The sequence below is a fragment of the Arvicola amphibius genome, chromosome 5, assembly GCF_903992535.2.
Source record: "Arvicola amphibius chromosome 5, mArvAmp1.2, whole genome shotgun sequence".
NCBI lineage: Eukaryota > Metazoa > Chordata > Mammalia > Rodentia > Cricetidae > Arvicola > Arvicola amphibius.
This window is the reverse complement of record NC_052051.1, coordinates 48,336,376-48,355,929: the sequence shown is the minus strand read 5'-3', so window position 1 is coordinate 48,355,929 and position 19,554 is coordinate 48,336,376. Positions and strand designations below refer to the sequence as shown.

General features: G+C 50.9%; 1 protein-coding gene across 3 annotated transcripts; it reads right to left on the bottom strand.

The window, feature by feature from the left end:
- Positions 1-115: 115 nt before the first annotated feature.
- Fahd2a (fumarylacetoacetate hydrolase domain containing 2A) lies at positions 116-12,727 on the bottom strand. Of its 3 annotated transcripts, none has more exons than XM_038330128.1 (9): positions 12,599-12,727; positions 4,971-5,221; positions 4,030-4,246; positions 2,103-2,162; positions 1,704-1,866; positions 954-1,061; positions 603-711; positions 426-513; positions 116-306 (listed from the first exon to the last, which is right to left on the bottom strand). In XM_038330128.1, the coding sequence occupies exons 2-9, from the start codon at positions 5,213-5,215 to the stop codon at positions 244-246; spliced, it is 1,053 nt and encodes a 350-aa protein (XP_038186056.1). In that variant the 5' UTR covers positions 5,216-5,221; positions 12,599-12,727; the 3' UTR covers positions 116-243. The 3 variants fall into 3 exon arrangements, with proteins under 3 accessions (XP_038186056.1, XP_038186055.1, XP_038186057.1); XM_038330127.1 differs by lacking the exon at positions 12,599-12,727 and adding an exon at positions 7,281-7,438; XM_038330129.1 differs by lacking the exons at positions 954-1,061; positions 12,599-12,727 and adding an exon at positions 7,281-7,438.
- Positions 12,728-19,554: the final 6,827 nt, after the last annotated feature.

Genomic DNA, 19,554 nt, shown 5'->3' with positions numbered 1-19,554 from the left:
CTAAGCCTGTAGCATGTGTCTAATATCTACTTCCTCCTTACTCAGTCCTGGGAAAATGGCCCACCGTCGGGGATGGGGGAGAGTGTGTGTGGCTAAAAGACAGCAGAAGCTAAGCTGCAGCTCTGAGAGAAAATTTATTTCCAAGGCCTACCTAGGAGCACCTCAAGTGGGCAGGGCCAGCAGTGAGCTTTGTGGGAGCAAAAGTCCCACCTTGTGTCAAGTCCAGTGCTCACAGGGATGCCATCACACCACCTTGTTAACGATGACACCGATCTCTTCAATCTCACACTGGACCTCATCCCCCTTCTGTAACATAGCAAACCACCAGGCTTTTAGCCCCCGTTTCACTCCCGCAGGCTGCTCCAAGCTTGCCAGGCCTCCCTAGCTCTCATCTCTCTACCATTTCCTCTTTTAAACGGACTCACCTTGAGAAAGACAGGAGGCTTCCTAAACACACCGACACCTGGAGGAGTCCCGGTCAGGATGGTGTCCCCTGGGTACAGAGTGACAAACCTAGGGACAGCACGAGGGTCAGTAAGACCGTGGGCTGAGGCGTGCAGTGGCGAGGGTCGCAGCGGCTGTGACAGGCTCCACTCACTCACTGGGAGACCCAGGCTATCAGCTCTTCAGTCTTGAACACCATCTGGTTGGTGCTGCTGCTCTGGACTACTTCCCCATTCACGCGACAGCAGATCTTTAGATTGTGTGGGTCTGGAATTCAAGACAATCCTTGGGTTACCCAGTCCCAAAGGAGAGAGGAAACTGTAGGGAGCATGTCTGCCCACCTTGGCTTAGCACTCTACCCTGGGACTTCCTATACAGACTGGAATTCCCTAAATTCACGCATCAACAGCAATAGCCCTTAAGTGAGGGAAGGAGAGACATTCTAGCCTCTGAACAGAGAAAAACAGCCGAGGGATTTGCCTTTCAGCTTTGCAGGCAAAGGCACTCACTGCCAAGCCTGAGGCCCCGAGTTTGATCTCTGGGATCCATATGGAAGAGAACCAACTCCTGGAAATGTCCTTTGACTTCTATCCAGGTACCATGGCATGCACACATACCTACATGAAGAATGTAATAAAATATTTTAAAGCTGGTAACTAGATCTGAAATGACTCAACATCTCAAAGCAAACAGGGATAGTGGAGCAGCAGATGACAGTTCTAACACAAACTATCTTCAGCCTCCACAGCAGCTGGAGTAGTTTCTGAGGCACCACTGTCCTGAGGGCTCCCCACATACCCATGTCATACCCCATGGGTACGTGCACAGTGGGTGGACAAGGTCCTATTATTGGTGCTCTTCTGCCTCTCCCTTACAAAAAATGAACAGGCTTTATCACACACACAGCCATTCTCCAGCATGCTCAGGAGCCAGCCTTGCTTCCTTCTAGGTTAAAGACTGACTACTGGAGATGGGGAAGCTGCAGAAAGCTCCCTCTCTGGCCCCCAAGTACAGTGTTCTTTGTAGTTCATTTTGTGATGTAATTTCACAGCAGCTGTGGCTCTGTTCCCTCTAAGGCTCTGGAAGAAGCTCCACAGAGCTGGTTCACAGCTGAGGCTGGCCACTTGCTCTCTGTGGGGACAACAGTAGCATCCAAGTTCTGTGTACTTGTAAGTGCAGTCCTTGCTGGAGCACTATTTTCTCCTGAAGCTCAGGTGCTGCACATGGGAGGGGTCAAGCGGCCAAGACCAACAACCTACCTGTTATGCTGTCCCTGGTAACCAAGGCAGGGCCCAGGGGGCAGAAAGTATCAAAAGTTTTTCCCAGTAACCACTGCTTTCCATTGCGTCTCATCTGCCAGTCCCGGGCACTCACATCATGAGCCACAGTGAAGCCAGCCACGTGAGCCATGGCATCTGTGGCCTGTTGGGGCAGATATGGCCAGACAGGTTACATCACAGGTGACACAACCCCTAGAACAAGAATCTCACAACCATTATCGCACAACAGCACCAGCGCTGGCTAATGGTGGTGTGTGGAAGAAAAGGGAGTGAGAGTGCAAGCGCCCGGTGTAAGACAGCACCACTCGAGTTGGGCACAGGCAGAGAGGACCTGGGACTGCTGCTCCTCCCTGGCCTGGGAGCACCCTTCCACCTCACCTTGATGTGCTTGCCTTTCTTCCCAATGATCACGGCCAGTTCCACCTCCCAGTCCACCTCCTGCAAGTGGGAGAGGACAGTGAGCTGCAGCGGCTGTAAGGTAGGCCTCAGCTCTAGGAACCAGGGCGAAGTGAATGACGAGGCTATGACTTGCAGACCCATAAGCTCTGGGCAGTGGCAAGCAGCACCATTGCAGGTGACTAGCTCAACACGTCTGGGGAACAGTTTAAATAAAAATCACTCTGGACGCTTGCAATGGAGAGTGACGCCGAGCAGTAACAGCACTGTGTAGCTCTACTGTGTGTCTGACGCTATGCATGCGCTATCCTGGAATAATTGTATTTATGGAAGAAATGCACAGGCTACAGAATGTGAACAAATGCTAGCCTCTCCCCAGGTGAGCAAAATGCAACTGGAAAGAACTTCAATTAAATCTTTCTCAGCTGTTTTTAATGGTAATGAAAAGAACTGGCAGTTCACCTGAACTCAGGTGCCAGCTTGTGCTACAGATGCCACTAAAGAAGCAGGCTCCTAGGGAAATGGCTGACTAGTGTAGCAGACTGCACAAGAGCTTCAGTGAAGCCAGAAAGTAAGGGCATGCTCAAAGGGGAATGGAAACAGGATGGGCCAAAGTGGGTTCACTCAAATTAGGTAAGAAAACAGAATTCAAGGGAATACTAAAAGTACAAAGGGAGGAGGACTAGGGAGATGGCTCAGCGGGTAAGGGTGCTAGTCACCTAAGCCTGATAACCCAAGTTCAATCCTGAGAACACACGTAAAAGGCTGGATGCAGCAGCACACACTTGTAATCTCAGCACTTCTATAGTGGGCAGGAGGCAGAGCAGAATCGTCCAGAAGCTTAGGAGCCAGCTAGCCTGGTATGCAGCATAGAAATGAGGCCCTGGCTGCCTCAGCAGGGTGCAAGGTGAGAACCAACAGGAGAGAGGGGGGGGGGGGGGGGGGGGGGAGGGGAGGGAGAGGGGAGAGAGAGAGAGAGAGAGAGAGAGAGAGAGAGAGTTAGAGTTCGAGGGAATACTACATCTGGCCTCCACAGGCCAGATATGGTCAGAGTGAGCAACGTGGTGACATCTGAGGACACCTGACGTGGGCCTCCTGACAGGCTGCGATGGGAAACACAGGACATTTCCTGTGTAGGACACCTCAGAAAACTGCTTCAGCTGGTCACAAGGAAATGGGGCAAACTAAGCACAGGCACCCTATGAGGAAACAATCCTTCAAAAAGTGCCAGGAAGTGGAACCACTTGGCAGTCTCAAATGTGTCAGGGAGAAGACTGAATGGGATGAAAAGACATTCTTGATGGAGTTGGGACAAGGCGGGGTGTCTGGCAGAGACAGCCGGACAGACAACGGGGAAGACCAAGGGACGAAAGATGTTCTTGATGGAGTCCATGAACAAGGCGCGTGTGTGGTAGACTACACCTGGGCAGACAACGCTGGGCGAGTACCAAGCACGGGCAGCAGGACACTGGTGCTTACCTAGGTTATTAATATACTTTCATCGTGGAAAAAAGCTTTGTAATTGGGGAAAGAGGTACACTATTTCCTCATGTCACCCACACCCAGGCTGTGTTAGTACAGTACAGTCCTCTCTAGCTTCTGTGTCGTGGTCGTGCACTCCCAGTGACAGAAGGTTCCTCAAGGGCAGTGGTTCTCAACTTTCCTAATGCTGCAACCCTTGAATACAGTTCCTCATATTGTGGTGGCCCCCAGCCATAAAATTACTTCATTGCTACTTTATAACTGTAATTTTGCTACTGTTATGAATCATAATGTATCTGATATATGATCCCTGTGAAAGAGTCATTTGACCCCCAAAGGAGTTGTGACCCACAGGTTGAGAACCACTGCTCCAGGGGAATGACCCTTATGCTGGACCACAGCCACCTGGGCGGTGGGAAGCACTAACCTCGCTCTCTGGTGGGAGGATGATCTCATCATAGGGCCCCACAATAGAACTGGAGAACTTGCTGAAGATGATGGGCTCCTTGGGCACCCGCACATTCTGTTCTTTGCAGTGATCTGCATAATTCATGCCCACACATACCACCTTGTCTGGCCGGGTGACAGGGGCCAGGAAGGTCACCTGTGACCGAGGGAGGACTGGCAACTGGGTTGCCACGGCTCTGTAGAGACCAAGAGGGAGAAGGGCTATCAAGGAACAGATTGGGAATCCCAGGGCAGGCTGGGGAGGTCCCTCATCTTTCCCCATTAGTGTTAAGACTCAAACCCAGCTACATAGTCCTTTTATAGCAAAGCATGGTGGTACTCCTCAATGCGTATTTCCTCCCCACTTGGGTAATTCCTGTTCATGCAGAAGTATGTGAAAGGCTCCTGTGGAATTAAGTGGAGAGGTCTCTTTCCTCTAAGGGTCTAAGTCAAGCCCACACCTTCCTAAAAGAAGCCTTTCTTGGAACCTTGTTGCACTCCTCCAGTGGGAGGAGCTTAGCCTCTCAGGAAGGCAGTATAAAAAGGAAAGATCGTAGCTCCACAACCAAATGAATTATCCATACTCCCAAGCCTCAGTTTCCCTCTCTGAGGGAACTGAGAGTGTTGCTATATAAGACTTTTAAGGCTGCTGCTGGATATGGTTATATATACCTGTAATTCACTTGTAGCATTTAAGAGGCTGAGGCAGGAGGTTCTCTAGTTCAAAGCCTGCCTAGGCTATATAGCAAGACCCTGTCTCAAAGGAAAAGATAAATGACTGTTAGCTCTTCACTAAAAGAACAAGTGAAAAAGAGAACAGTGAGACCCCCCACTCCTTTGAAAGGAGGCACCGGCTGATTCTGATTCCCAGGACAGGAGAGAGACAGGAGGAACAAGAGGGACCAGGGCCTGCTGACTTACCTTCTTGCCACTGAGAGGGTAGTCTCTCCCTGCTCCAGGAACTGCAGCATTGTCTTGGGGAGTGTGGGGTCAAAGGCGTTTAGGTCTACGACTCCCCCCCCAATCCCCGACTCCAAGCCCAGGTGAGGCTCCTCCAGGTGGGGTGTCTGGAACTGTACCAGCCTCATCGCTCTTGACGGCTGACAGGGCCTCTTCTGAATGTGCAGCAGAGCTGAGAACAACCTCTTTTTACCAGAGCTCAGCATCAAAGCCTAAAAGGAAAGAAGACAGGAGGGCTGGAGAACTATCATGAAGATCCCTTAGTTCCTTTGCCCCATCAACCATTCCCAGCATACCGGTGGGGAAGTGCTCACGTAGGTCATTTTACCCTGTTATACTTCAAACACCATGCCAGGCTTTAAGCTACCCCAGAGATCCCAGCCTTTCCTCAACTAGTATTTCCTGAAGGTTCCTATTGCTGGCAAGCGGGGGACGCAGCAGGCCAACTTGGCCCTGCCATCTTGCATGCTGGGAAGACGGATACCAGCAACCGATGTACTCAAGCCTCAGATTTTGTGACGATGCTGTGAAGATGGCGAGGCCGCTGCCTCTACCTAGCTTTTAGGGGAAGCCCTCCAACTGAGGAAGGTTAAAATGCGCAGGACTAGGAATCAGCCCCAAATTAGGCCAATAGCTACTCCTAGATATGGCTTCAAGCTGCTTCATGGAGCTTTTAAAAGATCTAACTTGATCCATCCTCATGGGCTCAAGCTACTAGGTTGCTCTGGCCTAAGAGCTGCCCTCCGCCTCCTCCAATAGACACCAGTTGTCTACGTTTGGAGCACGGGGATACTCAGGGTGCCAAGACGCTGGAGACCTGGTCTTACCACACTGCTCAGCTATCTCCTGGGTTCAGCAGCGATGTCTGCTTCTTTCCCCGCTGAGCCCACAGAGCTGCCGCTGTGTGTGGGGCACAGGCTTGCACTGATCTGTCCAGTGAGCACATGGAAGATGCAAGGGGACTGACTTTTCACTTCCTGGAAGAGCCTAGCAATCACCAACGTTGGGATATGGCTGGCCATGCCTCCCTTCCTCAGACCCAGATCTTTTGGAAAGTAACAGGTTCAGAGCCTATTCTGAGTTCCAGGCTCCACCTATAAGACTCACTTTCTTATGTTTCTCTTGTTTTTATGATAAGGGTGCTGGGTCAGAAGGGAGCACGCTAGGTTGACCTACACCCCAGCTGAACCACACTCCATTCCCCAGGACCCACGTGAAAAGGTTTATACTTGTAATTCCAGTGCTGGGGAAGTGGAGACAGGTGGATTCCTGGGGCTTGCTAGCCAGCCAGTCTAGAGTTAGTTTGTTCTAGGTGAACGAGAAACACTGTCTCAAAAACTAAGGTGGACGGCACCTGAGGAACACTCAAGACTTGTTCCCTGTGCACACACGCAAGCCCGTGTCTTTACGTTAACGAATGTAGAGGTAGCGTTCTCAGTCCTGGGCTCTTGGTCCTCACCTGGTTAAGTCAACCTACTCTGTTCAGGAGCACCGCAGTGCCATCTGGCAGGTCTGTCCAGAAAACCAAAGGCTTTTTTTCATCCTCTGCTCTGTTGTCTTCTACAAGCACCGCTCTGCCACAATCTGAAGGCTGTCCCAGCACATGTCTGCCACGTCACACACTAAAATGACAGTAACTGTCCTGAGGAATGCCGAGTGTTCCTCCTGTGATGTCTCCTTGAATTCTCTTGACTGTGGCCGGGCAATTTTGCGGATGAACAAGCCAAAACTTAGATAGGGTTAGTGGCTTGTCTAAGGGTCAAGGGTCACACAGCTTAAAGAGCTGGTATCTGAATCCATGTCTAGATGATATTGAAGCAAGGTACTTTCCAAGCGAGATAATCAGGTTTCAATCTTGCCTACTCCTCTTAGGCCCTAGCTGCTACCTGCCTATTGTCATCAGTCATGCCTCTGGGCGGCCAGTGACTGTGGACTTAGAGACAGGGCTGACCGCCTGCTCTCTGATAGCCCCAAACCCCAGGTTGTGTTAGTCCTTCATGACAGCGCGCTCAGGTTCATTCCATCTTTGCTGCACTCCTCACTGAACTGACCGCAGCACTGAGGCTTCACGAGGTCAAGTCACCTGGCAAGGTGGCGCTGGTGCCCTACAGGACAAGTGTCCCTTAGCAAACAGCACAGGAACGGGCAGCTTCAGGCGCAGGGCCGCGTGTGAGACCCTGCAGACCTCCACTCTCCGTGAACCGAGGTCAGCTGCTGGGTTTCCCAACACCCGGTTCATCTCCCTCCCGCGCCGCTCTAGCCTCAGTTTACCTGGCCGCTGCAGCCGGACCCGCCCGGCGCCTTACGCTGTCAGCTGACACCTGCGAGGCTGCAGGTCAAAAGCGCAGAAGCCACAGCCGGTCCCGTTGCAAGAAGCCAGCTGTTCTTCTCCAGGGGACCTAGGGACCGCGGTCGCGGTGTGATGGCGTCATCACCCCGCCGCCAATAGGAGGATTCCTGCCTTTCACTGTTACTTGTTTCTTTAATTGACGCAGCGAAGACAGCTGGTGGCCGAGTCTAGCTCGTGAGGCTTGCCATGGCTCAGGCTCTGACCGTAGCAACTCCGGTACCAATTTCACCGACTTGGAGCAGCACCTTTATCTTCCCACACCCTGTTTTAGGAACAAAGCGGGGAGGGGGCGTGATGGGGAAGTGAGGTGTAATCTCAAGTCCAGCGAGCAGGCATTCAGGTGGAAATGCTCACACAAGCACACCCCGAGTCCTCTGGCATATGGAAGCAAAAAGGGGCTCTGAGAAAGAGGCTCGGAAATTAATTAAGGTCCAAATAGATCATCAGAGGCTTCAGTTGTCCCAGGAAGTGCTTCGGGCTTTGTTTTAGTTATGTTTTCTCTAAAAAATTTTCCACTGAGGCATTTTATTTACATGAAAGTTCTCTCTCTCTCTCTCTCTCTCTCTCTCTCTCTCTCTCTCTCTCTCTCTCTCTCTCTCTCTCTCTCTCTCTCTCTCTCTCCCCTCTCTCTTTCTCTCTCTCTTTTTCAAGACAAGGTTTCTCTATGTAGTTTCTGTGCCTGTCCTGGAACTAGCTCCTGTAGACCAGGCTGGCCTCAAACTCACAGTGATCCAAATGCTTCTGCCTCCCGAGTGCTGGGAGTAAAGGCGTGCGCCACCACCACCCCGCAAGTTTTACATCTCTTATATCCTTAGAAAACAAACCTGAGAGGTTTCCTTCCTTGCGATTTCTCGTTTTGCTTCTTCATAGTCCATGAGGTTATCTGAGGTCAATGAAAGAAAACTGGACTGACAGGGTGGGAGCAGGCTGTCCTGCTATGTTTGTTCTAGGTCTTTGAGACGCACACCAAGTCTGGGGCTGATCTCTCCATGTTTGTTTAACCTGCTTGTGAGGTTAACAACATTCTTCCTAGCTCTGTGATCATCAGTGATTCCAAACTCTCGGGTGTAACCAGGCTTCGTCCTCACAGTTAGAAGCCAGATGATAACTTGGGAGCTGATAAGGAACTGGCATTGGTGGCTTCTCTTCAGCTTACGGGTGCCCTTGAGTACATCATCCAGGACACTCATGCGTACTCTTGTGGTGGCATGGAAGAATGGCAGAAAGGGAAGATGAGCAGCTGGTCAGAGAGATGGCTCAGGGGTTAAAAGCAACTGGTGCTCTTTCAGCGGATCTGGGTTTGAGTTTCTGCGCCCACATTGTACCATCTCGCAATCACCTGGAACTCCAGTTCTGGGAGATCTGTTGCCTTCTCTGGCTTCCGCAGGTACCAGGCGTGCATGCAATGCACAGACATACAGGCAGGCAAAACAACTACACATGTAACATAAAATAAAAATTTGCAAAGAGAGACCAGGAGGGACTGGTTCGTCGAATTCCCTAGTTACTTCTCTTGCTGCTATAACAAGATAGCTGACAAAAACTTACGGAAGGAGGGGGACATTTTGGATCACCATTTGGGGTACAGATCATCATGGCAGGGAAAGTATGGTGGCAGAAACTTGAGGAAGCTGGTCACACCGTGTCAGTGATCAAGAAGCAGAGAGATGAAGCTTGGTCCTCATCTTGCTTTCTCCTTTTTATGTAGTCCCGGGATCTTTGGCCATGACATGGCATCACCTGCAGTTAGTGTGATTAACTAACTCGATCTTGATAATCCCCAACACACATGCCAGAAGTGTGTCTTTTCAGTGACTCTAGATCCTGTTGTCAATATTTACCACCCAGGCCTTATTCACGCACACGTGAAGCCATTGGAAAGAGCTCAGCTGAGGTGCCATGCCCAGACTTGCATCTGAGAAATCTGAATCAAGGGAGATTTTTCTGGGTAAGAGTAAAGAGTAGCAGGTAACAGCAATGGGGTTGTGCCGTGTGGTGGAGATGGCAAGTGTCTAGGGATATTCAGGAGGAAGAACTGGCTGCTCTCCGTGACAAGAAGTAGACCTAAGAGGGAAGGCAATGCCAGAGCCTTTGCCATCTGTGGAGATGCAGCTTCTTCAGGGGCATGACTCGGGGAGAGGATGATAAGCCCAGTTTTGTATAGGCTGAACATCACATACCCGAGGGACACCCAAAGGCACTTCAGGATCGTGGTCCAAGACAGGAATCTAGAAGGAGGTGTTTCAATCTGGCTTTAAAAGCTATGCCTAGTTAGAAATGGAGCCCATGGAGGGGTTGAGACTGCGCATGTGAGCAGAACCTCATACAAACATCATACAAAGTCTTAGCCTAAAAGATTCTGGAAATGCAAATTGTGGAACAGAAGGAAACATTTGCAAATCAAATATCAGACAAAAGGCTTGTCTTTCAGCTACACAAACACCTCTCAAAAGTCAGTGAGTGAGAATAGTCTAATTGAACTGGTTATTGGACAAAAGACTTAAACAGGTAACTTCACAAAAGAGATATGCAGAAAATTAGGACGGGAAAGATAGTGAAGCACACTGAGCACCGTGGAAGTGCAAAGTGTAGTCACAGTGTGACACCACTGTGCACCTTCTAAAACGACCAAAAATCCTTTTCATGTGTCTACAGGATTTAGAAGGACTGAGACCCTCATGCACAGCTGATAGAATTATAAATACATGCAAGAATTTCGTGTTTGTTTGAGACAAGCTCTCTCCATGTAGCCCTGGCTGTCCTCAGACTCACAGAGACCCTGTGCTGGCATCCACCCACACACCTTGCCCCACTGGGGACTCTTGAGGAACATTCGCCGCCATTATCTTGCCATTTCTCTCCTTTGTGTTGATAATATTGAATTTTACCTTTGTTCTGTGCTCCTAGAAATAGGGACAACAACCCAGGGCTGCAGAGATAGCTCAGCAATGAAGAACTCTTGCTGATCTTGCAAGACTAGACTAGCTGCAGGATATCTAGTGCCTTCTGTGGCCTCCACAGGCACCAGCACACATGTGCACATAAACATATTTTTAAAAACTCTCCATTTTCTCTATTACATTAAACATCTTACTAGAACGAGTCATCATACTTTAATAAGATGCCCCGTGCTCTTGTTTACCTGGGAAAAAGGCAGACACAGACCTTCAAATTCCCATTGCTGCCGACTCCCTTGTCCCTACTGTCAGTCAGAGAAAAAGGCCTGGTAAGCCTTGGGCCAGATCCTCTTCTTCCCCAGGCCTCCACTTGACCCCAGCAAGGGAGGCCCTAGGCTCCCCCTCCCACTCCTAGCTCCGTGCACCATTCACTTCCTTTACACCAAGCCAGTAATGTGCTTCCCTCAATTCTGTGAGTCACTCAAGCAACCTGACCGAATCTGAGGGGAGACTCAGAGTCCTTTGGTCAGATCTACAAGTAAAAGCAGCTTGGGGGGGGGGGGGCTGGAGAGATGGCTCAGAGGTTAAGAGCATTGCCTGCTCTTCCAAAGGTCCTGAGTTCAATTCCCAGCAACCACATGGTGGCTCACAACCATCTGTAATAGGGTCTGGTGCCCTCTTCTGGCCTGCAGGCATATTGTATAGACAGAATATTGTATACATAATAAATAAGTATTTTTTCAAAAAAAGCAGCTTGGGCTCATGACCAACATGGGAAGTCAGGAGGGACTTCCTGGGACCCGAGACCCAACCTCTGGGGCCTGTGCTATCTTCAGATCATGTCGAATTGAATGAGGATTCCCCAGCTGTTGTTCCCTATTGCAAGACTGCTCGCGTGTTTGGTGAGAAGATCCTCTGCAGACCAGAAGAGATCTGTGTTGAGGACACACAGCAGGAGAAACAGAATCGGAGCTGCTTTGATCATGATCACAATCCCAGAGAGCTTAGACAACAATATGGACACTAAAAGAGACTTACATAGATCTAATCTACATGGGAAGTAGAAAGTAGAAAAAGACAAGATCTCCTGAGCAAATAAGGAGCATGGGGACCTTGGGGGAGGGGCGAGGCAGGGAGGGGAGCAGAGAAAAATGTAGAGCTCAATAAATATCAATAAAAAATAAATAAATGGTATATCCAAATAAAACATATACCACGAACAATCCAGCCTTCACCTCGCAGCTGCTGGGATCCTAGGTCATTGCCACACCTGGTTTATGTGGTGCTGGGGGATGAACTTAGGGTTCTGTACACACTAGGCAAGCGTTCTACCAACTGCGCTATGCCCCAAGCCCAGTGATGGCTTTATTTCCTTTTAATATATGAATGTACTAATACGTATGTGCCAGAGTGGGACTTGGAGCAATGGAGCCTGCAGGGAAGATGCCTCCTGCTCAATCAATATCTTATTGCGTTCCCCACATACACGGGAACAGAGACTGGACAGAGAAACCAGCCAGAGACGAGCCCTCTTCCCTCTGAGCCTCATTTGCTCCACCCAGGAGAAACTTCTTCTCTGGGCTGGGAAAGTTTGTCAACAAAGCAAGGGACTCCAGGGCTTCCAAACTCAGTTGGCTGTCAGGAACTAAATGATGACCTGCTCTTTAGGGGCCTTATTTTTAGTTTCTGGATATTTTACTGTATTTGGTGATTTTTCAAAACTGGGAAAAAGTGATGCCTCATGAGTGAGCAGTATCCTTGAGAGGAAGGGGAGGGAGAAGGGCTGGGCGGGGCTTCCAGGGGAGGGTGCTGAGGCAGAGAAGCCCAACTGTCCAAACAGCCCACCAGCGGCCTTGGACGGGCCTCTGCACAGTCTCACCGCTAGCCCTGTGACCTGAAAACTTCAGGGTGGGGTGCGTCTCAGCTTCACCCCGGAACTCCCTGAGCCCAGTGCAGAGTCCTCCCCCACCCCAAGGTTCAGGTGCCAGCACTCACTGCCTCTGGGGTGTGTCCAGCCACCCTGGCAGTCCTAGGCCCCCTACTGCTTCTATCAGCTCGCTAGATGGCCTGACCCTCCCTCTCTTCTCCTGGGCCGCAGGAGTCTGGAAAGCGCATTGACCTTGACTTTAGCAGTTGAAAACTTTCCAACTTAGGAGTGCTGAACACCCAGTTCCGGCAGGCTGCGCCGCAGGGTGGGTATTGGGAATACTTTTAGGGGCTTTTGTAAGTGAGAAGTCCAGACGCGGAGAACAAGGCACGTAAGGTACAGCTTGCACTTTGCTTCAAAGGGTTAGGCTCCCCGTTTCCTCCCTCCCCTTCACTCCCGCTTCCTGGGGCAGTACCTCTTCTCTCGTTGGATCCGTTCCCACTGGTGGAGTGACGAAATGGCCCAAACACTACAGAGAACGAGTCCTTTCCCAGCGTTCCCGCTAAGGGTTACCTGGGCCTCATCAGCTGCAGCTGCGCTCATCCCTCAACCAATCGCAAGGACCGGGAAAGAGTGCAGGATTGGCTTAGGCCTGACCTTGTTCTCCGCTGGAATGTGTCCAGTGCTCTGAACTTGTGTCTCAGTACTTCCTGTGCCATGGGGGTTCCGCTGTCTCTAACCGAGCTGTTTACCAATTTTATTTATTTTTGTCTATCTGTGTGTGGTGCACCGACCCATGAGCCTGCAGATGCCAGTGGTTGGCATCGGGTCTTCCTCTACCACTTTCCCATCGTGTGTGTGTGTGTGTGTGTGTGTGTGTGTGTGTGTGTGTGTGAGAGAGAGAGAGAGAGAGAGAGAGAGAGAGAGAGAGAGAGAGAGAGAGAGAGTTTTCCAGGCAAGTTCATTTCACACATACTCATATGTCAAATTGCACACAAAGGGTATTTTTTGTTGTCGTTTTTGGTTTTTTTGTTTTTTGTTTTTTGTTTTTTTTTGTTTGTTTGTTTTTTGCTTTTCCAAACAAAAAATTGACACTGGCAAATAAGTCAGCGTTGAGGTCACAACAGTAACTGGAAAAGTGATTGACAGCTCAGGGCATTCAGCCTTCAAGGTTCACAGACTCCTCTCAGGCCACACAGCACGCCACCCCATGACTGCAATTAAACCAACCATCCACACAGACACTGAGTGATGCAGGTTACACGATTCTAGAAACCTAAGCGCCGAGCTTCACAAACATTTGAAAAACGTAAATTCTTTTTTTTTTTCTTACGGTATTGCTTCAGCAAAGCTCCCGAATTACCTGTGAGAGAGCACCATCCCAGTGCCTGAGGGAGGGGACAGTCAGCACTTGGTGCAGTGACCTTTGCCTTTTCCTAGGACTTAGCCAGCCCTGCAGGACGCACACATTTCCTATCATTTCTGACTTCTAGGACTGTGTCTGCTGGGCAGTTGGCTCATCTCAGGTACAAGATGTTTTTGACGGAAGACAAGGACTGTTCTGGAGGCAGAAGAAAGATGGCGGACAGTGTCTTGTGTCACTTAAGATGTGTCCTTTTTTTAAAATGAAGACATGTGTTATATAAATGCCCAAGTGCGGAAGAGCTGGCAGAAGAGTTGCTCACTCAGAGAGAGTGCCCTGATGGTGAGGGGCATGTGAACCTGAAACAGACGGGACCTTGTAGTCAGGTCGACGATGACCGAGACCTATGGTGAGGCAGCAGCCGTTGTCACTATGGAGAGGATTTTAAAATAAATATTTATGAGTTAGTTTTGAATATCTAGTTTTATTGGAAATTAGGAAGCTTGAAGCATGAAGCACAATTTCCAGGCGACTTGATTAAATGACACACGGCAGGCGTATTGACTGAGAACCTGAGGACAAGTTTGGGGAGTGACCTAATTTTTTTAGATAGGGTCTCACACTGAACCTGGATCCCACTGATTGGCTGTTAGAGCTGGCTGGATCCCACTGATTGGCTGTTAGAGACAGCCTGTGAGCTCTCACTATCCTCCTGCACTGGTGTCCCATGTGTGCTAAGACACTCAGCTTTTTACACGGGTGTTGGATCTGAACCCAGGTCTTCACGCTTTCACGGCGAGCTCTTTACCCAGGAACTGTCTTCCTGGTGCCTGCTCTTGTCTAGACACGGCTCTTGGGGAAGGCAGGTCTTCTTGCATCAAGTGTGGCCTCCCAACCAGTGACCAGGTCCTGTCCTCATCACCCGAATCAACCTTGCACTTGTTCCCTGCCTTCAGTGTATCCGACCCGGTCTCCTTAGGCTGTGGCCTCAGGTGTCCAGGACTAGCTCAGTGTTCCCCTTAATTTAGGTTTGGGAACTGCAACCTGACAGGGTCAGGAGGAGGAAACGGGTAGGAAGGACGTTAAGCCCTAGCAGAGCAGACCCTCACAGAGAGTAAGCAGCCTGCGGTGGCATACATAGCCTCTGAGGGTGGCTGCCAGGCCCGCCTGAGTTTGAAGGGCAAAGGCTGGTGCAGATGTCCCTGAAGGTTCCAGGTCACCGAACAAGGATCCCACTCAAGAATCCCGAGATTGCACAGAGAACTCTGCCTCCACGAGGGAGGGCGCAGATGTTTTGAAGTACAGTCCCATGAGAAGTTGTCTTTCAGCTCTTTGACACTCCTTCCCAGGGTCTCCACAAACCACTGTCTTTTCTTCCTGCCTCCTGAAGCTTAGAGGGCCTAGCTGTCAGCCATGAGGGGGATTCTCGAGATATTTTTCCCTCAGAGTAGAAAAGGGCCAAGTGGTTATGTGTGTGAAGGGTTCTCTGTGTCCTGGCTAATAAAATAGGAGGCCATAGATAGTTATGTGTACCCCTCCCCCCACACCCGGTTTGGTTTACTCTGGGCGCATTTATGGAATTATTTCTTGATACGCTCTGTGAGTGGCGCTTTTTATTTTTTTAAACCCCGAGAAGGATGAGGCAGAAATAGGAAAATGTCTTTGGTACTTTGAAGGAAACGACAGATTGTTTCCCTTCCTGGAGTCAGAGAAGATGAAAACAGAAATGGCGCAGTCTCCCCCTGGTGGTCAGTAGGGGGCACAACACTGGGAAGTGTCTAGATGGCCCACTGTGTGAACTATCAGGAGAAGCCACCTCTAAAAGGCAGGTTGATAATTTCTTTGGGAGCTGTATGGCTGGGTGCCATGTGGGGAAGAGGTGGGGTATCACTTTCCCCATTTTGTGTTATCAAGGCAACAAGCCATGGTGGGAGGGAGGTGACAGGCCAGGTCCCTATGATCAGAACTTGCTCTGGGCCCTCTTTCTGTTTGGGTCTTTTGATGAGGTGGGTGGTACAAGGGACAGACAAGTGGATATTAGATCCCTGACTGTGGTCTTACTGGTGAGACTGTCCCACCTTAGCAGGCTGCTCTCCACATGAGCTTTGGGGCGACCGGAGAAACTGGAGACCATCACAAATGCCCTTTATCGGATAACATATCAGTACGAATTGTGCTACTACAAGGATGGGAAATAATATACAAAAATGTCAGTGCTTAGGAAGGACAAATACATCTATTAAGAGTCCACTGATGGGGAGGCCAGACTGAGCTATATAGTGAGACCCTGTCTCAAAAGAGACAGACAACCCTCAATTGTTAAAGTCGCGGGAATAAAGGATTTTTTTTTCCAGATAAGGAAATTGGGGTTCAGTGACATTATACTCAGAATGAGGCAGAAAGTTCCAGAGTGGAAGCCTGGGACCTCTGCTCTGCTCTAGATGTCGGAGGCCTTTAGAGGCACAGTGCTATGTTAAGGAATTACTGGAGTTGTGTGCTGGAGACCTGATTCCTCTCTGCCTTCAGTGTAGGCTTGCAGGGACGAGAAGCTCTTCTTTGGTGCCCACACCCGCCACCTTCTTGCCCCACACCTGTGCTGCTCAGAGCTGGTCAGGTCAGCCCTGACACCCGTTCCGAGGAGCAGCCCATCCCTAGGCTGGTAGGAAACGGGCAGAGGGCAGCCCCTCTGAGCAGGAAGCAACGTTTTTGTCTTTCTGTCTGAGGTGGGTCTCTTTGAACAGCCCAGGCTGGCCTGGAAGTCATTGTAGCCCAGGCTGGCCTCAAACTCCTGGATTAATCCTCTTGCCTCAGCATCCTAGAGGTTGAGATTACATGTGCAAACCAGCGCACTCAGAGGAAGTGCTTAGAGCAGTCAGCTCCTCTGCGGAGTGTGCCCTTCAGAAACAAAGATGATCCCATGGGAGCGGGAAGATGCTCATGACAGAGGGCAGAGGCAGAGAGGAGCTGTGTTTCATGAATACAGCCCTCAGAACCCCTGGATTCCACTTTACAGAAAGGCCTGACCCTGCTGTCAGGTCGAATATCCTTATGTTCATGTAAGCCTGGCTCTGCAGTGCAGTAGAGTCTGTGTCTCCGTCTGTCTGTCTGTCTGTCTGTCTGTCTACCTATGCCTGATTCTCAAGGGAGGAAAGTGAAGCACTGAGATTGTGTGACTTGTTTGGGTCATACAGCTGGCTGGCTCCATAGCCTTTGTCCCCAGTGACTGTCATGGGTGCTACCAGCTTCTCTGTGTGCTCAAGGATGGCTCAAGACCTTCTGGGATTGCCTTACAGTCCTCATCTGGCTCTGCCACCCACTCGTCAATCTACTGCCCAGTGGGCCCTTGCTGGTACTGTACCTCCCCATCACCCCCCTTCATCAATCTGCTGCACAGTGGGCCCCTTGCTGGTACTGTACCTCCCCATCACCCCCTTTCATCAATCTGCTGCACAGTGGGCCCCTTGCTGGTACTGTACCTCCCCATCACCCCCCTTCATCAATCTGCTGCACAGTGGGCCCCTTGCTGGTACTGTACCTCCCCATCACCCCCCTTCATCAATCTGCTGCACAGTGGGCCCTTTGCTGGTACTGTACCACCCCATCACCCCCCTTCATCAATCTGCTGCCCAGTGGGCCCCTTGCTGGTACTGTACCTCCCCATCATCCCCCCTTCATCAATCTGCTGCCCAGTGGACCCCTTGCTAGGTACTGTATGGCCCCATCACCTCCCAGCTCTGAGCATCTGTCTGCTCAGTCAAAATAACCACCTGATTCTCCAACCTCCTCTAGGCAGAAGGGAGTCCTCCCTCTGTTGTGCTACACATGAATATACATATACAACGTCTCGTGTAGCCCAGACTGGACTCAAACTGGCCATGTAGCTGATCGTTGATCCTTCTGCCTCTACCTCCTTAGTGCTGGGATTGTAAGCATGCGGTATCATGCCCAGTTTATGTGGTGTTAGGGATCTAACTTGGGGCTCTGTGAATGCTAGGTAAGAGCTCTACCATCCAAGCTCCATCGCCATCTCTTTCCTGATTCTTGTCCACATGACCTGCCCTCCCTTGCCAAAGGACGTCCAGAAGTGACTTTCTGGAATTGGGAAGAAAAATGATCTGGGGATGAAATATAAATGACATTGCAGAAAGCCACTGTGTTCCACAGTCTTGTGCGTTCAAGGCACCAAAACTGGAGCATCCCTTGAAGGTCCCCAGGGCCCACGGTGTGTGCTTTTCCCCCTCAGTGATGTCACACAGGGAGGCAGAGGGGTTCTGGATGTTTCCTCCCTCAAAGTCACCATCAAGCCACCGAGCAGGAACTGTAGTTAGCAGCAGCAGCGATGGAAGGACTGACTGGCAGTTCACATAAACCTGGAGAGAGTCCATAGCCTTTGTCAAGTTTATTTTATTAAAATATATAGGACTGAATATTGGTGGGCCCCTGAGACAGGAACCACCCTCCCAGGCTGCACTCAAGGGAGACGCTTCTGCCATGCAGACATGCGGCCAGTCTGTGTCCCTGCAAGGGGGGACAGACCCCTCCTGGTTGGGCGTGCAGCCAGAGGCTAAGGGGTGGAGTGGGTTAGAGCTGAGTGGTAACTTTCTCCCTTGGCCTTGGCTTCTCACCAGTGTAGGAAACCCCAGTGGGAGGGGCCAGGCTGGGGGAAGAGAGGTCCCTGAGCCAGGGAAAGCTGATGGCCTCTATATGGGGTAAAGGGGCCCCCAGTCAGGATGGAGATGGGGTCAGTGCAGCCCTGAGAAGGGGATCCACCTGTGTATGGGGGCCATGGTCACCCTGCCTTTCCTCTAAGGGCCCCCCTTAGCCGGGGGCTGACCTTCTGGGGGAACACCCATGGACTCTCTGAGCTGGGCCTGAGCAGAGACTGGGCTGCGGTTGATGGAATGTACTTTGTGAGAATGTTCCTTTGGGGAACATGCTGCCTGGGACTTAGTCCCTTATGGGAGAGGCCTGGGCAGGCAGGAGCAGCTCTCTCTCCTCCTGAGGGTCTGCCGACCTGTTGCCTGATCACAGGCCCCCAGCTCTCATGGCTAGCTTCAGCTTAGAGCTGACAACATGGCCTCCCATCCCCAGGGGGCAGCCCAGGCAAGCACAGTCCTTGGTTTGTGCTTTAGAATGTTGGCGAGCTGGGCTGGGAAAGAGCTCTGAGACCTCAAGGCTCTGAGGCACAGGATGGATTCCGAGCATCTTTCTCATGCCACTGAGTCGGGGCTGAGGAGACCCAGGTCTCCCCCTGGCCAATCAGCGGCCCCTGCCTCCCTTGTGGGCACGGCCTGAGCTGTTAGGGTGTTTGTGCTTTTTGTTGGGTTGGGATGAGCCTGTTCAAGGGCAGCCACAGAGCTGTGAATGATCCGCTGTGCCAAGGAACTGGGTGGCAAGTGGTCAGGGAAGAGGAGGGAAACACCCCTATCAGGCCTTTCCCATTACAGTCCAGCTTCTTGGTTATCAGTTCCTGAGCCAGGTGACCCCTCCCCACCAGAACCAAAGAGTACCTTGGAGAGGCCAGCCTGGTGCTGGGAGCTACGAGAGCTGCGCCCACAACATCCCCATTGGCTAGCTGATGGTCCATCACCCAATAGTGTGGACAAATTGTTCCCCCAGCTTCTCCAAAAACCTCAATCCTGCTCTGTTCTTTAAGGATGTAGCCCAGTGGTCCCTCATTATGATCTAAGCTCACCCCAAATAGGTGAATGGTACTGGGGTTCCAGGACCCCAGATGAGCATCTGCGTGAAGCTGCAGGCTCAGCTTCTATCATTATTTCTCCCGTGCTCAGACCTCTTCCCTCTGGGCCCTTGTATGGTTTCTGGGAGCTTCCTAAGAACATGGGTCCATGGCAGGGAGTAGCCTGGTCTCCCAAGTGGTAGAAAGGACACAAGGGACCCCCAGAGGCAGTCCCATTTATTGACCTGGGAAGAAATGGGAGTACCTTCTGGCTGCCACCTCCTCTGCCAAGTCAGAGGAACCGTGTGTGTGTGTGTGTGTGTGTGTGTGTGTGTGTGTGTGATAGAGAGAGAGAGAGAAAGAGAGAGAGAGAGAGACAGACAGAGAG

Coding starts and splice junctions, on each gene's coding strand:
- Fahd2a (XM_038330128.1), bottom strand. CDS start 5,215: ATGCTGAGCTCTGGTAAAAAGAGGTTGTTCTCAGCTCTGCTGCACATT. Junction 514..602: donor CTGATAGCCTGGGTCTCCCA/GTGAGTGAGTGG, acceptor TGCTGTCCCTAG/GTTTGTCACTCTGTACCCAG. Junction 307..425: donor AGCCTCCTGTCTTTCTCAAG/GTGAGTCCGTTT, acceptor GCTATGTTACAG/AAGGGGGATGAGGTCCAGTG.